The 15,270-nt window shown below is 39.4% G+C and overlaps 1 protein-coding gene across 2 annotated transcripts in view; it reads left to right on the forward strand.

Moving 5' to 3' along the window:
- The window catches only part of SESN3 (sestrin 3), a 66,565-nt gene that overhangs the window by 36,712 nt on the left and 14,583 nt on the right, over nucleotides 1-15,270 (forward strand). Inside the window, exons 2-7 of one of the 2 annotated variants that reach the window (XM_059721145.1) lie at nucleotides 319-384; nucleotides 3,491-3,688; nucleotides 5,439-5,621; nucleotides 6,977-7,213; nucleotides 8,976-9,123; nucleotides 12,145-12,260. In XM_059721145.1, coding sequence (XP_059577128.1) covers nucleotides 319-384; nucleotides 3,491-3,688; nucleotides 5,439-5,621; nucleotides 6,977-7,213; nucleotides 8,976-9,123; nucleotides 12,145-12,260 — 948 coding nt within the window. Of the gene's footprint in view, nucleotides 1-318; nucleotides 385-405; nucleotides 2,505-3,490; nucleotides 3,689-5,438; nucleotides 5,622-6,976; nucleotides 7,214-8,975; nucleotides 9,124-12,144; nucleotides 12,261-15,270 lie in introns of those variants that run through there. The other variant, XM_006259421.4, reaches the window with a different exon arrangement.

Genomic DNA, 15,270 nt, shown 5'->3' on the forward strand with positions numbered 1-15,270 from the left:
TACTTGTATCAGCAATGTGCCAGAAGTGTGCGCACCATTAGCACACATGCTTCCCTAGATCCAACAAGCAGTAAAAATTATACTTGTTTTGTCATGGACCAAGCTGCATGCAGTTTATTAGAGCAAAGTTAAAAGATTGTTCTATTTAATTCACGTGATATGGTATGATAGCTTTATCTGTTTAACAAGCTGTAAAACATGCAAGCAGTCTTTTAAAAAGTAACCACGTCAAGACCTGTAATATCTAATCTTGTACGATAAAGTGAATTAATGTTATCCTTGATAATTCTGATAGAAGTGCCTGACTTTCCTTTGCAGGAAAAAAGAATCCAAGTTTCTCGGCCTTTAACAAGAGGACCAAGTGCCTTTATACCAGAGAATGAAGTAAGTTTGTAAACTAAAATAACCAAAAGTTTTAAAATGAAAATGTTTGGGGCCAGAGTTCATTGTTCATGTGGGCAGTGAGTACTACTTTAGATCACGGAGAGTCCTGTTTTGTCTGGGGGTGATTCTGGAAAACAGTTACTGCAGAGATCAGATTTTATGCCTCAGTGAGCCAGTTGGTTTGCCATTTAATACAAATGGCACCCCCCAACTTGTCTTCACGTGCCACTGCTAGTTGCAAGTTGCCGCATGTATTATAAGTGGCATGGGCAGCCTGTGTGCCTCACTGCGAGCAGAACTTACTGAGGATACAAGGGCTTTTACTAATTTCATACAGGAATCTGAAGCTAAAATATTTTAAATTGTCTGTTAAGGAGGAAAAAAATCAGGCATCTGAGAGGCAAGGAGGGTTCTAGTTAAGAAAACACTATTGATATACAAGAGAAAGTATGATAAGCAAACCTAAACATGTAGATTTTAAGAGCTGCATAATGAAATTACTGCACCAACAGAAGTCCAGTCAGGCACAAGTAATTCTGGCAGTCATTATTCCATATGCTGCTTGGCTGCAGTCTCTTTCCAAATAGTGGAATGAATATTGGAATAAACTTCTTAGCATGTCAAAAACTGCAAGAAATGAGTAACATTACAATGACACAATTTGCTAGGCAGATTTTTTGCTTTTGGTGATGGAGTTGTTGACAACATTTCTAGTGGCAGTCTGGAAAGACCCAGCTCAAATCCAGTGTGGTCCTAGCTGCTTCTACCTGCTCTCTGGCCACAGCATGGGCAAAGCCCACCCTCGGCCACCAGAACACTGATGAAGCCCCCTAGCTCTGCAGGCTAGATCTGATTCAACCCCAGAAGTGGGTGACGGGGAATGCATTGAATTACAATTGCAAATCAGGTATTTGACGTATTTCATTCAGATGCTCTGTGATACAGATTATTATGATGAAAGTTGAAAAATAAAGGCAGGTAGGGGAAAAAGGTGCGAGACAAACATGAACAAGAAGATGTCTACTAAGATTTTTGAAAAGGGAGTAAACAGCATGCTAACAAAATTCACAGATGATACTAATGTTGGAAGAAGTACAGATACCTGTAAGGACAAGAAAGTAGTATAAATGGAATTATACAGGCAAGAAATATAGTTCAAGAAGTCCACCTGGAAAATACAAACTTATATATTTGGTCAAATTTAAATATTTTGGTAATGTGGAGATAAATGAGGGAAACAGTAATGCTGAAAGAGTTAGTGTTAATTCTTTTGCTGTATATGGAAGGGGCAGCAGCATATGACCTATTCCTTTCTCAACAGAACCAGTCTAATCGCACCTGAAATACTCTTCTCAGTTCTGAGCACTTCGTAGCTGCTTGCAGACATTCAAAAAACAAAAGAAAAACCCATGCTTTACCAAAAGAAATAGTGCATTACTTCAACCCATCTCTGCAGCATTTGTATAGATCAGGTGCTTCAGTAGAGCTTTTTGGTGCTTTTTTTATCTAATAGCTGATTCAATCAGCTAGTAGATAAAAGCACCAACAAAGCCCCGCTAAGGCACCCAAAATATACAGACATTGTGCCTCTTCTGGGCGTGTACTGGGCTGGGCGCAGGAACATGCCAAGTGTAAAATGAAGCACCACTTTTTTGTTTGCTTTTTTTAACGTCTTCAAGCAGCCTTTTACAAGATAGAGACACTAAGAAACTGGATAAAATTCAGAAAAGATTACCAAAATTCACCCAAGAACTGAAGGGACTGAAATAAAGGAAATGCTGAGATGAATATGTACCTGAAGAATCCTTAGAAAACTGAAGTAGACCTAAGTCTATAAGTAGTAGTTGAACTGTTTAATAACTGAGTAGTGAAGGAATTTTATTTAGAATGGATCAGTGGGGTATAAGATGGACCAATGGCATGAAATTAAGAATAGATGTAATGTGAAAATCAGAGTAAAGCTTGTTGGAAGGCCTTTGTCTTAGTAGACGTCATTAAGAAAGGAATAACAGAGAAGAATTCTACCTGAGGTAATTGATTGGACTGGGTAATTACATGACCATACAAGTCTCCTCCATTTCTGCCTTCTCATCCCACATGGAACACCAGGAAATCTCGAGGTAAAAAAGTGAAGATGCAGTAACTCATTCAGGCTGATTATTTATTTTCAATGATGTTTTATCAAAGCAGTATTTTGATTCTCCATTTACAAGCTAACATGACATTGAGTATTTGCTGCAATTTTATACCTTAATCTGTGATACATTCGTTGGAATGGGAAGGAAGATTGTGGTAGTTTTAATGATAAACCAGCTACCTAAGATTCTGCTGGAGGGGAGTTAAAGAGTAACTCGGGTTTTCTAGTCTTTTGCTTGTAATCTTTTATTTATTTTTAAACAATTAACATGCTTAGGCTGAGTGTCCTTGGAGATAATATTAGCTAATAGCTGCTAATATTTTTGTTCAGGCTTGTATTTCAAAAGCTGCTCGCTTTTTGTCCTTTGGGTTTGTTTTTTTAATACCGTGTTATTTCATCTAGTATCCCAGGAACAGAATTTGCTGCAATAATTAAACAATAGCTTTAGTTTTAAAAAAGGCTTTATGCTCCTACTTTTAAAAACTGCTTGAATATTATGGGGAAATAACACTTGATCTCTCTAATTATACAGACATAAAAAAGTAAATGCCAGTCCACTTCTCTGCTTTATATATGTAACCAGGCTATGCTCCATTATTAACTTTGAAATAACATTTTGGGGGGCTGGTATGTGTTTGTGTGGATTCATTGACTTCTACAAATTTATCTTAATTTGTACCAGCTCAAAATCTTACTTTTAGAATGACTTGCTGAACATTGTCCTTGATCATCTTGGCTGAATATTAAAGTAGTAGACTGAGTATACAGGACTCAGTTTTCTGTATACTAGTGGTTTCTTATTGGTTTTGTCAAGTGGTGCCTGCCTGTGTATATGTCTGACCACTCCAAAGCGTGTGGAAGTTGGAAATGTATGCGTGCGCGTATATATGTGCACCATGAAAATGTTTGAATCCAGGTTTATATGAGGAAAAACCATCTTTCCTGGTTTCTCTGCTTTGTTCTCAAAAGGTTATGCAAGCAAATGGCATAGATGAACGTACAAACCTTATCGTGGAAGAATACTCAACATCTGGTCGCCTGGACAACATCACACAGGTCATGAGTTTACACACTCAGTACTTGGAGTCTTTCCTCCGCAGCCAGTTTTATATGTTGCGTATGGATGGACCCCTTCCTTTGCCCTATAGGCACTACATTGCTATAATGGTATGTACCAAGAATTGCTGTTTCCATTCTCATTCTCTTACCTGCTTGACTGCCCTTGAACAGTCTCCTTTACAGAGTGAGCTTACCTTGGCTCCCTTCTGAGGGAAGAAGCCTGGCCACTAATTTGGTCCTTTTCTGTGAGGAGTTGGAATTCCTGCCACTTGATAATTTACACTAGGTTACATGTCTCACACATGTCCATAAGTGAAATTTCATGGGCAGTGTTTAAAACAATGACACCTTAAACATACTTGCTTTGGGTAATCACCCTGCTTCATCCAAGGAAAACTAATTAAATTGATTCTTATTGAAGAACTGGTCTTAATTGGGTACAAATACTGTATTTACTTGAATACAAGAAAACTTTTTTCCATCCATTTGGTATGGGGAAAAAAAGCCCCTTGTCTTATATACAAGGAAATCTCACTAAATACATTGTCTTTCGTTAAACTGCTGCCAAAAACAGCAAGTACTTAAAATTGGAAACCAACTATGAAGGTGATTTAAATGCAGCCAACACTGAGCATGACTTTAAAACATAGGGCCTACATTGGGCAAACCCATAAGGATAGGCTGGCACAGCCCATCTGAATAAAACGTACAGTAGTGCCTATTAAGAGCAGTCCCCCTTGCTACTGACACTTGAAAGTCATGGGGAGCCACTACAATGCATACATTTTACTTCCTCTTCACTCCCACAATTGAGCTGCGCCTTTCTTCACCATTTCCAGTGATTCCTGTTTCTTCACCAGTCTTAAATGCCTGGCAAACATCACAAAACAGGGCCTCAAACAGTTCACACAGAACCCCTCTGTCACCCCCTCTCTCAGCTTGGCACACATGATTGATGTGGCCCCGCTTTCTGGGAGATGAAGCTGGACCAGGTTGCCCTGTGCCTCATCTGCAGATAAATTTTTGGAGGATCCCAGGACTTGTGACAAGAATACCCAAGTCCAGTCATGAGCGAGCGCTAATTATAACATGGATCCTTTGTTGTGGATATCTGGAATACACACACACCCGCTGAGCTGTGGGATCACCATGACTTGAAATGCTGGTGCCTCTGGGGCCCAACCCAAGGAGCTGGGTGGTAAATCATGAGCCTTTTGGCTTTGGATTAATACTGTGCATAGTTTGTATTTTATATAAGTAGGTACAAAAGTGTTGCTTGAAAACATCTTTTTGGAGCGCCTGCGCTAAAACTTTGCAGCAGCTTTTTAAAAAAAGGTAATATGCATCAATTCTGGATGAGCCAAATGCATGGGTACTACATGCACATTTCTACAGCCAAGTTTAATTTCAGGGTTATTATTTTCAAATCTGCTCATCATTTCTATATGCTCAGAACAAGCAGAGTCTGACAGTAAGGAGAGGGGAAAGGGGCTGCCATGGGAAAATGAGGTGAAACAAAGCAAAAGGGCTACCTGATTCTCCCCTCCCCACCCCCAATTTATTTTCCTTGCTATAGCAGTGGGAAGAGGAGTTCAAGGCAGACCTCCAATAATTATATTCTATACCTGGAAATTATAACAAATTTATAAATTTTCCATATATAGAATGTAATTATTTGGACGTAGTCTTATAATCAGGATAGTCTTCTATTTGAGTAAATACCGTATTTTATAGTCTAACCTTTCACAGTATGAAGGTATTTTCATCTTGTGTGTACATCTCTCCTCAACATAAAACAAAATCAATCTATACTCTAAATGTGTTGTTGTATTATCTGTGCTTCTCTTAACTATTTTAGGCTGCTGCCAGACATCAGTGTTCCTACCTAATAAATATGCATGTTGATGAGTTTCTGAAGACTGGTGGGATTGCAGAATGGTTAAATGGAGTGGAATATATACCACAAAGACTGAAAAACCTGAATGAAATAAACAAACTTCTTGCACACCGGCCCTGGCTGATCACAAAAGAGCACATTCAGGTACCGATCAGAAAGTATCTAGCATTAGCAGTATGTACCTAGTTAGGGCCTAGAACATTTCTGTTAATCTAGAAATCTCCATCTATAGAAGAAATTCTGATTTTCTGATGCAGATAGTAATATGGGTGACTGAATGATTATGAATACCCAGTAGTGGGCAAGTCTACATGTGCATTAATGTGCATTAAATCTAGCAACTCCAGGCACCTGTACACGAGCGCCGAGGCTGCTCCAAGCCTCTAGAATTCCAGCACATTGGAACAGACTTGGTTTAATTACTACACAATTACTATGCTCCAGCAGCCTCCTGCATTTTGTATAGCAGCGTCCCTGCTCTTAAAAATGGTGGTGGGGGTACTTGTACTAAAACTCATGGAATGAGCTTTAGTTCAAGTGCTCATACTGCCAATTTTAAGCGCTGGGACACATATACAGGAGATGTGGCAGCACTTTAATTAGAGCACTGCTCTAATTAGACCAGCATGTAAAAGTGCCCTCCATTATGAGGTACTAGGAAAATGGACATTAGCCTGTCTTAATGCGCATTAACTAAAGAGCATGGCTTTTACGTGACACTTAACGTGCATTAGCCTATTTCAAGGTGCATTAACTATATAGCACAGTTTTTTAGTGATGTTTTACTGTGCATTAAAATAAGCTAATGTACATAAAAGTGCATGTGTAGACATGCCCACTGTGGTCAAAAGGTTTATAAATACCTGTCCTTCTGGTAAGCAGGATATAAAGGAAGATGTTTCTGCTATAAATTGGAGGCAATTAGAACACAACCTTCTTATTGTTGTTTAATAGAATGTCAGATTAAGGCAGTTTTGAGAGAGGGTGTGGTTTTTTTGTGTTTTTTAAGTTAAAGTGCAAGGAGCACTTGTACTGCAAGAGCTGCTTATTCTTTCTGATTTTATATTTCTGCTTTTTTTTTCCTGTAGTTATACTTATTTTGGGGGAAACATCATATGTCCACCTTGTCTGTTCTTACCGTTTTCCTTCCTGGCGTTCCCCTTAGCTATATTTCTCTGCTGCAGTTGCCTTGGGAGATCCTTTGCAATTCACCAGAGACCAGATAAGGGTTTTATTTTATTATGTTAGAGGCAAGTAACTATGTAAATATTTCTGTAAAGCCTTTTTTTCCCTAAAGATGGTCACTTAATATGGAGAGCTCAAAATAAGACAGTATTGCTGGCCTTGGCACTGAGAGGGGGGAGTTCTGGTAAAAGGAAACTAGAAGTTAATTTCACTTAATGTAAATGTTACCATATGTAATGTAAATATAAATTATTCTCACTCCTGTGTTCATCCCTAAAGCCTGTATATTTACACCTTATTTGTTCTTATTTCAGAAACTTGTCAAGACTGGGGAAAATAATTGGTCTCTTCCTGAACTGGTGCATGCTGTGGTCCTGTTGGCACATTATCATGCCTTGGCGAGTTTTGTCTTTGGTAGTGGCATTAATCCCGAGAGAGATCCAGATGCCTCTAATGGGGTCAGACTTATAGCAGTCAACAACTTCTGTGTCTGTGATCTTGCCAATGACAACAGTATAGAGAATGCATCCCTCAGAAGTAGCAGCTTTGGGGTTAGTGTTGCAAGAGAATGCTGTTGCTTGTTTCCAAGGAATTTGTTAATGCAAAGTACACACATTCTTTCTTGTTTGAAGTTCAGTGTAGTGTGGCTTTTGTGTCTACTACTACAGTGCCAGGGAAATGGTGGTATAAAAAATTTTAACTTTAGTTTGCAATGTAACAGATTTCAAAATTGCCTTATTCTTACTGCAGTCTTGAATTCAAATGAATTTTAATGGTTATTCCTCCATAAACCACTGACACTAAGGCCTCTTTACAGTACAAAACTGAAAACCCTAGATTTCAAATAGCATAAACTACTGTTTTTAACTCCAGAGGTTCTTAAGATAGTGGGTGCTAAAATTTTGCAATCAGAGGGCACCTACACACATGCAGTGAGACTGCTCTAATGCGCTGTACTTACTGAGCAGTGTAATGGTGACAGGGATGCTTTTAAGTAACGTTTATTTGACGAGCTTTAGTTAAAGTGCCTCCGCTGCCATTTTTCAGCATGGGGACGATGATGCACGTAATGCTCTAGGCACTTTAATTAGAGTGGCTCTCAGAGCCACTCTAATTGAAGCACACCCCGTACACACTCCCAGAGTACATGTATAAACACCCAGAGTTGGTAAATTGCACATTGGGGATCTGAATTGTCACTGTGGCCTTTTCTGTCATACTAGAAAAGGCCAGTATTTGAAACGACCTTTTGTAGAAAAGGAGTCGGTAAAACTCTTCACCATAATTGTGATTAAACTCCCAGAGAGAATTTTGACTAATAATTAGTTAACTATAGTGTATAGCAAATTCCAGGTTTGCAGATCTTACTTTGTAATCCTTTGAAGAGGTCATTTTGTTCTGCCGGACCATCCCTCCTCTTTTTTTGGTGGAGGGCTCAGTAGATTTCAATAATAAAATATTTTGTGAGTAACAGACTTATATATATCTAGGAAGGATTGGAAAGAGAGAGAGTGTTTATGCATGACTTGAACGAGAAATGCAGTAGGCTGTAGGTAGGTTTGTGCCTACAATATGTGGTACTAATTTTCGCTTCTGCCTTGTAATATATTCTCTTTAATATGGAAAAGCAAGTAGCTTGGGCCAATAAGAATGACATTAAAATAGAAGATAAAACTAACTTTATTGTCTTGGGTTCTGTTTTTTGATCTCACTCTTTAGATCAGGGGGTGGCAACCTGTGGGCTGGATTTGGCCCACAGAGCTGGGGCTTCAACAGCCTTCAGCAGCAGGGGGCTTTACCTGCTCCATGCAACCAGGTGCTGGAGAAGCTTTGCTTATGCCATACCCCAGCCAGGTAGTGGGGTGAAGGAGCTGGCAGCTGGGTCCTAGTGCTGGCCTAGCTCACACCTGAACGGAGCCATTCCAGTCCACTGCTGGAGAATATTGAGCATAGCTTTCAGCAGTAGGAGAATAAGAAAAGTCAATTTTAATATTAACAGTTATTATTGAAGTACATGTCAGTGTTTATGTAGGAAATTAGCATTCTTCTTGAGCTTTCAGAATGCTGGAATGTTTATTAAATAGGGCTTTTTCCTCCTTTTTAAGCAATGAACACATTTCTCAGTTACTCTTGTCTTCTGAAAGTTTTTAAAAATTTTGAATCTTTTAAAGTGCCATCACATGATATAGGTCTATACTGTATTGTATTATCATGGATGCAAATGACTTGAGAATATTATGTATGAGTTAAAACCTTAAATAGCATTTATGCAATTTAATTTCTAATCTTCCAGAATATCTTCGTGTTTTGCAGATGGTAGATTCTTTAAGTGAGCTGGAGGCCTTAATGGAAAGAATGAAGCGCCTGCAAGAAGAGAGAGAGGATGAGGAGGCAACTCAGGAAGAGATGGCAACTCGTTTTGAACAGGAAAAGAAAGAGAGTCTTCTTGTAGTTACTGGAGGTACTTCACATACTCTGCCTGGCCTCTGGGTCTTGCTTCATTGTATCTAGAATTCTTATTCCAAATCAGTTCACTAAGACAGGGGTCAGCAACCTACAGGCTGTGGGCTGGATTTGACTTGCAAAAAGATTGGATCCGTCCCATGGCAGCTTGGTGAATTGGCAGTATGCTTCAGCCAGGGCAGCAGAGGAGGTGTTCCAGAATGTTTCCCAGGTGCATTCTGTATCCCTTCCACAACATCTGCTGATCACTTTGCAGCCCACAAAAGGGACAGGAACAAGCAGAAACTTGTGGGGACAGAAGGCTCCCAACCCCCAAATTAATTAGTAGCAGTTCCTTTAATCTTAATGGCATGGTAAAGATGCTTCCTATCTGATTTAAAGCCAAGCAATCGCAAATGTCAAAATTATTAGGAAGTCAGTCTGTTTCAGGAAGAAATTCAACACAATTTTCTGCAGAAATTGCTGCTTCATGCTGCTGTAGTCATATGAATTCTAGTTCACTTTTGTAGAAATGTTGAAGAGTAGACTTCTACAACACTTTGAAGAAGCTTGATTCTTCTGGAAATTTTTGTATTAATACACTTAAACAGAGGGATACAGAGAAAAACCATAGTCAAGGATGAGGATAACTCAGATCTATGTATTTTGGGAGGTTGCTTTATTATACCAGTTTTATCAGTACAGTAACTCAAAATTGCAAGTCTCTTTCTGAATGACTTTATGATTTGTTATAATTGCTACCTGGATGGCAAGTTATTGCTAGAGTCTGTTTTATATGTTGTGTCAGTAATTCTTGATCTGTTTTTCAAGGCCTGTATTAGGAGATGGTTGAAGACGCTAAGCTATCTAAGATGTATAGCTTAGTGGTTATTTCTTTTTTTTAAAGGGATTTAATGGGTATTGATCTATGAGACTCCCTGGGTTTTCCTAGAATACTATAATAATGTCAAGGTGTATCTTATAGCTACAGGGAGAAGCCAGTGGAAAAAAGGAACTTCAGACTGAGTTAAATCAAATTTGTTCCTTCAGAATGCAAAAGTGTACCTACCTAACTTGGTTGCAGTAGCTGTTTGTGTGCTAGGAGACATGAAGGAACTCAGTCTCTCTTCTTGGAAATCTGCAGAGATCATCTTTTTTGTTCTTTGAAAACATACCATTTAAAAGCCCCTAAAAGAATATTGTTTTACCATATTGTTGCATTGTTTCCTAGTTAGATCTAAAAACACCTTTCTGCTCGCAGGATGTAATTCTCATTGATTCAAAAAGAGCATTTTAATTTCTACAATTGTAGTCAAACTCTCTTGTCTATCTGTTGTAGACTGTTGTTACTCCTTACCATAATATCCCAGCACCTTCAAAGTAAAATCAGTAACAGTATAAAAACTTAAATGGTCCTTATGAAATATTTAAAAACTTACACCTTCTTTTGCTAAAACTGCTTTGGGTAGGGTTTTTTCTCTTTCTTGGTAGGTGTGGATGTGTGGAGTTTTTTTGGTAGGTGGGTGCGGGGTAGCCTGCATATTTCTTTATCCCATACAATTCAAGCTGACTGCACCTAGTTTCAGCAAGTTGGACCTCTTTTTAAATCTTCAGACAAGATTACCTACAGCAGATGCCATGCAAGTTTCTTCCCCCACACAGTTATGTTTTGATTGGTTAATGAGGCAGAGAGCATGATAAAGCATCTCTGTGATTCTTGGATTAACGGATTTTTAAGGTGCTAACAGTGGACATATGGCAACTTTTCTGTCAATGCACATGGAAGTGAGCCAGGGTTTTAATGTGAGGGTCAAATGCAGTCAGCTATGTAGTAATCAAGTCCTGTAAAGGTAGTTACACAATCAAGCCACCTGCTTGTTAAGAGGAGAAAGACTGATTCCTGAGAGAGAACCGGTACTTGCTTAGTGACACATTGTTAAAGCTCTTCACAGATGCTTAGTTACCGCAGCTGTTGGTATAATTTCAGCCTTTCTTGCAGTCAGTTCTTTGCTTTCATATAGTCTTGAATTGATATTTACAAGCCAAGTATTGTATATCTCTTCATACTTAATTTATTGCTTTTTGATTGCTCATATTCTGCTCTATTAAAAAAAAAAAAAAAAAAAAAAGCTGATAGATGTCAAGACAACAGGCCGTCTGGGTAGTTTAGCTTGACAAGGGGGACATATTTTCATTTTTTGTGCTGTGCACCAGTGTCTTATTGTACAAGCTTTTACTTCACTGAATCAAAGGAGTGACCTATTCCAGTGGGAAGCAAGTCAGTGGTATAACACTGGTCATATGTGTTTTATGTCACAGAAGCTCCATAAGGCTGCTCTACCAGCGTGATAATAGTAAGAAAACATGAACCTGACTGAGTGCTATGATTGTAGTTTACTATTGCATGTAGTGCTATGATAGTAAAAACTACTATGTATACTCTGTTCGGTCCTGCTGGTTTTGTTACCCAACATGCCACATCTATAATTGTCTGTTCTAATCTCAAATTCATTTTGAGCTTCCCTTAACTTTACTACATTGATTCATGCCTTCTTTCTTCATAACAGCCCAGAAAGTTGCATAGGGTCACTTTTTTTAAAGATATCTATCTTTTTTAATCCAATCTGTGGCCAAGCCCTTTCATTTCTTGCTTCATGTCCCCATAACGTGTCCCCAAAATTCATCCTCTGTTCTGTATTCCAGCCACCATAAAGAATATAAGCAGAAGGGAAGGGGGGAAAAGTAAAATCTAGACTCCTTGCTTGCAGAGATAAGAATGCTACTGAAACTCTTATTCAAATTAAATCAAACAATCTACTAAAATGTTTAAATCTTACAAATGCACACAAGCAAAATACCATAAACGAAATGAAAATTTATTGACATTCTCACAGTTCTATCTCCTCCCAAAGACCTTGTCCTGCTACTTTATATTATTTTAAATTTTCTATACAGTTCTATGTCGGAGTGGGGGTTGGGAGGTAGTAGTGGTCTCCCTGATGTATCTGTTCTCAACGCACTATTTTGCTATCCTTACCAGCATTTGATGATGAGATGGTATCCATGGATGTGTCCCGCTACATTGAAGATCCTGGTTTTGGGTACAAAGACTTTGCCAGACGGGGAGAAGAACATCTGCCAACATTCCGGGCTCAGGTACTTAAATGCATTTATTTTAGTAATTTCAGTCGAGGAGATTTTTTACATTCCCCATCACCAGAGAAAATAAAATTGAGAAGCATTTGTGGCAGGATATCTTTGTTATATGCCCGTGTTCATGTGGAGGATCAAATAGATTATTGCTACTTATGGTATGTATTTCTAGTGGTTTTTGTATGATCAGTTTTTAAATATCCTGAGCCTTTCCTCCTGGGTAATTGTTCCCCTACTATTGTCAGCCAGAGGCCAAGGACTGATAAGCTTTCATTTGTCTTATGCCTTTCTAGAACAAGTCTGTGGAACTTGCTAAATAGATCCAGGGTTGGAGTTTTGTTGTAGCCATATGGTCCAGGAAATGTATGAGAGGGAAGGATTCTTTGTGGGGAAGGGCACTTGATGCCCAAAAGTTTACCAACGGCTCTTCCAGCTATACAGTTGGTCCAGTAAAAGGTATCACAAAGCCTCTTTGCCTCATGTTCTAAGTTTGTAAATCTGTTTTATAAAAGCAAAGAACTCAAAGAGCTGCTTTCCTTTCCCTCCAAATATTAAAATCTTGTACTTGATGAGGCCCAGGAAATTGCAACACTTAATTTCTTCAGCAGGAGGTCTTCTTTGTCTCAAAGACTAATGCTGTTAGCACATGCTGTACATACAATGTGTCACATTTTTAAGTGTCCCCTGCTCTGAAAGACTAAGTCTGAGAGTTTCCCCAGACTTTAAACTTTTCAAAAAAATAAAGATCTTAATTGTGTGACCATAGCCATTTTGAAGCCTTTAGCTAAGCGTAGTATTTCTTTTGAGTTCGACAAAGGATTCTCTTGTTCATCATGCAACCTAGTTTGGTTCTAATCCTTGCCTGGGGTTCCTAAACATTCCTTTAATACAAATAGAGAAATAGCAAAGAAGGCAGTAGGTAGAATAAATCGCTGATTAATAATGTCAGCTTGCCTTCATGGGACTCCTAATATAAATGAATTGCAAATCATGGTAAAACAAATCTTAAACCAGGTCAGAATGTTTCCAGAAAAAGGAAAGTAGGTGCAGTGCTAGCAAAGTAGGTGCAATGTTAAAGGAAAATTCCATGGTCATAGAATGATCTCAGCTGCAGTAAAGGAGATGCACCATCCCTGTCAGCAGCTGTATTTAGCTCTATACTAGCGTTAGCTGATCAGGACAAATTACTCCTGGACTCTTTCATATACTTTTGGGATAGACTAAACCACACTTCTGGGTTGATTAAGTAAGCAATATCTCAGTAATCTCTGAACACTGCCAAAAGGTTTGCATTTTAAAGTTGGCTTCTGTAGGATCAAAGTACTACTGACCTTTCTAGGAACCATAGGTTCTTTGGAGAAAAGGCTAATAATTGTCATTGGCTTGGTACTATATTACCTGCATTTAGAATTGTTCCAAAGAGCTTTACAGAAGGTTATGTTGAAATTGAAGGTCAAGATCTTATTCTGCTGTTTTATATATAAATAGAGAATAAGAGAATCCCTGCCTGAGACTTCTTTAAATTTGAAGCAGTGACAGGTCAATATGATGCTGCTCAAACACTGCAGACTGAATCTTTCAAACTACATCTTGGAAAATGACAAAAAGGACTGATCCAAGTAATATCTGTAAGCAACAGCTTTTCTACTTCCCAGTGCTTCTGCTCTACCTCAGAAATGGCTGCTTTGGAAAGCTATAGATATGGTATTTATTTATAGATTGTAGAGTTGGAAGGGACTACGAATGATCATTGTGTCCAAACCCCTGCCCCAGGCAGGAAAGAGGATTGAGGTCAGATGACCCCCAGCCAGGTGCCTATTAACCCTCCTCTTGAAGACCTCCAAGTTAGGTGATAGCACCACCTCTCTTGGCAGCCCATTCCAGATTCTGGCCACCCTTACTGTGAAAAATTTCTTCCTAATGTCTAACCTGAATCTACTCTCCACTAGCTTGTACCCATTATTCCTAGTTACTCCTAGGGGTGCCCTGGTAAATAGCGCATCTCCAATTCTTTGTTGTCCTCCCTTGATGAACTTATAGGCAGCTACAAGGTCTCTCCTTAGAAGTCTCTTGTGAAGGCTGAAGAGATCCAGATCACTCAACCTCCCTTCTTAGGGTCTTGCACAGAGGCCACTAATCGTATGAATGGCCCTCCTCTGAACCCTCTCCAGATTCTCCACATCCCTCTTGAAGTGCGGCATCCAAAACTGGACACAGTACTTCAAGTGCGGCCTGACCAATGCCACATAGAGGGGGAGCATCAACTCCCTCGATCTATTGGTCATGCATCTGCTAATGCATGATAAGGTGTGATTGGCTTTGTTAATGGCTTCATTACACTGCCGGCTCATGTTCATCTTGGAGTCAACTATGACTCCAAGATCCCTCTCAGCTACTGAGGAGGTCATCTTCCAACCCATAGGTGTGCTGGAGTTCCTCCTTCCTAGGTGGAGTACCTTGCATTTGTCTTTGTTGAATTGCATCCTGTTTCGTTCTGCCCATTGATCCAACCTGTCCTGATCGGCCTGTATCTGCTCCCTGCCCTCCAGTGTTTTAACTTTGCCCCATAACTTGGTGTCATCTGCAGATTTAGACAGGGTACTCTCCACACCCCTGTCCATATCGCTGATGAAAATATTATATAACACTGGTCCAAGGACCAAACCCTGCAGGACACCACTGCCGACCTCCTTTCAAGTCAAAAATGACCCATCCACCACCATTCTCTGGGTGCGGTCCCTAAGCCAGTTGGCCACCCACCTGACTGGAAGCGTCCACTCCACAGCCTGCTAGCTTCCTTATGAGAACAGGATGCAAAACTGTATCAAAGGCCTTCTTAAAGTCCAGGTAGATGGAATCTGCCTCAGCTCCTGTGTCAAGGCAGTGTGTAACGTGGCCATAAAAGGCTATAAGGTTTGTCAGGCAGGATCTACCTGTTACAAACCCGTGCTGATTTCCTTTCAGCATCATTTCCCCTGCTGGGCCTTCACAAATGTGCTCTTTAATGATTTTT

Source organism: Alligator mississippiensis, chromosome 1, assembly GCF_030867095.1.
Source record: "Alligator mississippiensis isolate rAllMis1 chromosome 1, rAllMis1, whole genome shotgun sequence".
Classification (NCBI taxonomy): Eukaryota; Metazoa; Chordata; order Crocodylia; family Alligatoridae; genus Alligator; species Alligator mississippiensis.